Below are 2308 nucleotides of genomic sequence, written 5' to 3'. Positions count from 1 at the left end.
CTCACATCAGTCCACATCGACCCGCTTCACCTCAGTCCACATAGACCCGCCTCACCTCAGTCCACATCGCCCCGCTTCACCTCAGTCCACATCGACCCGCCTCACCTCAGTCCACATCGACCCGCTTCACCTCAGTCCACATAGATCCACCTCACATCAGTCCACATCGACCCGCCTCACATCAGTCCACATCGACCCGCTTCACCTCAGTCCACATCGACCCGCTTCACCTCAGTCCACATAGATCCACCTCACATCAGTCCACATCGACCCGCCTCACATCAGTCCACATCGACCCGCTTCACCTCAGTCCACATAGATCCGCCTCACATCAGTCCACATTGACCCGCTTCACCTCAGTCCACATAGATCCACCTCACATCAGTCCACATCGACCCGCCTCACCTCAGTCCACATCGACCCGCCTCACATCAGTCCACATCGACCCGCTTCACCTCAGTCCACATAGATCCACCTCACATCAGTCCACATCGACCCGCCTCACATCAGTCCACATCGACCCGCTTCACCTCAGTCCACATCGACCCGCTTCACCTCAGTCCACATAGATCCACCTCACATCAGTCCACATCGATGTCTTGCGTCTGCCGTTATAGCCACGCCGGCGGTTGTGATGTCACCGGCCTTTGTGTGATGTCATCATGTGTCCAGGTCATGGAGCACTGCATCAGACAGAACAATGCTGTGGACATCTACCAGGAGTACTTTGAGGACGAGGAGGAGGTGGAGGAAAATCAGGAGCCGCCGTCCGCCAAGACCATCAACGTCTTCAGGTACGGCCGCCAGGAAGTACTTTGGTTTTTACTGAAGTAAAAGTACCACAGAAAACATGAAGCACAAGTTTCAGTGACACACTTTACGTTCCCGTGGTGATAACATTAATGACTTTGGTGGAGAAACCTTCTGTTTAATGCAAGTATCAGTGTAAAAATACTCAACAGACGTCACAGTGACCAGTAACTCTGATAAATGTATAGAAGGACGTTCCCTCGTGGTGGAGAAGAAGTAGAAAGCAGCGTAAAAATAAAATGACTTTAACTGAGATTAAATGTACTTTCAGGGTTACTCTGGTTACGTGCTGGAATCCCCAAACACAAATACATTTTATTTTGAAATCATAATCATGATTATTATTACAAAGAAGACTGAAAATGAATTTGGGGATCTTCAGGTTGCAGCAAGTTAAATTGCTATAAATTATACAAATTTAAGCTATAAATTTAATGCTGATATTCGATCCGGCCGACATCGGCGAGACTTTTGATTGTGATTTACCAGACTGCAAACAACTTTAACAAGCTGCCAGTACTCGTGAGGTTCCTGTGAGATATGGTCCACTACACTTAAGGGAGGCTGAATACCTGTCGGATCTCAACATCAACGGCAACTTAACGTAGTACTTTATCACCTGTGTCTGCAGAGATCCTAATGAGGTGAAGCGTACTGTCACCGGGCTGTCGTGGCATCCAGACGGTGGCAGGAAGCTGGCGGCTGCCTACTCCTGCCTCGAGTTCCAGAAAACCTCCAAAGACATGAGCCTGGACTCCTACATCTGGGACATCGGTGGGTGAGACAGACGGACAGACAGTAACACCCCCACAGAGTCCAGCCTGTTCACAGAGGGATTTACTTTTTGTTTCAGAGAACCCCAACAGACCTGAGATGACTCTGAAGCCGGCCTCCTCGCTCGTCTGTCTGGAATACAACCCCAAAGACTCCCACACTCTGGTGGGAGGCAGCTACAACGGACAGATTGGTAGGTTCAGGTCCAGACTGACGGACAGGCGATGTTCTGTCTGTGACGAGGTTTATTAACCTGTGGGTGTGCTTGTTTTAGCGTACTGGGACACCCGGAGAGGCAGCCAGCCAGTGGAGGTGTCCTCTGTGGAGCAGAGTCACCGAGACCCGGTCTACAAGATCATCTGGCTGCAGTCCAAGACCGGGACAGACGTCTTCTCTGCCTCCACTGACGGACAGGTAAACCGATGACAGACATGTAGACCGATGACTGACATGTAGACCGATGACAGACGGGTAGACCGATGACAGACGGGTAGACCGATGACTGACATGTAGACCGATGACAGACATGTAGACCGATGACAGACATGTAGACCGATGACTGACATGTAGACCGATGACTGACATGTAGACCGATGACTGACATGTAGACCGATGACTGACGGGTGGACCGATGACAGACATGTAGACCGATGACTGACATGTAGACCGATGACTGACATGTAGACCGATGACAGACATGTAGACCGATGACTGACGGGTGGAC

The 2308-nt window shown here is 50.5% G+C and overlaps 1 protein-coding gene across 1 annotated transcript in view; it reads left to right on the top strand.

The window, feature by feature from the left end:
* The window catches only part of dnai2b (dynein, axonemal, intermediate chain 2b), a 12022-nt gene that overhangs the window by 1503 nt on the left and 8211 nt on the right, over nucleotides 1-2308 (top strand). The window contains exons 3-6 of the mRNA XM_046058827.1: nucleotides 673-794; nucleotides 1442-1584; nucleotides 1664-1777; nucleotides 1859-1998. Of these exons, the coding sequence (XP_045914783.1) occupies nucleotides 673-794; nucleotides 1442-1584; nucleotides 1664-1777; nucleotides 1859-1998 (519 nt within the window). The remainder of the gene's footprint in view (nucleotides 1-672; nucleotides 795-1441; nucleotides 1585-1663; nucleotides 1778-1858; nucleotides 1999-2308) is intronic.

This window comes from Micropterus dolomieu, linkage group LG09 (genome assembly GCF_021292245.1).
Source record: "Micropterus dolomieu isolate WLL.071019.BEF.003 ecotype Adirondacks linkage group LG09, ASM2129224v1, whole genome shotgun sequence".
NCBI lineage: Eukaryota > Metazoa > Chordata > Actinopteri > Centrarchiformes > Centrarchidae > Micropterus > Micropterus dolomieu.
This window is presented reverse-complemented; position numbering and strand designations above follow the sequence as displayed.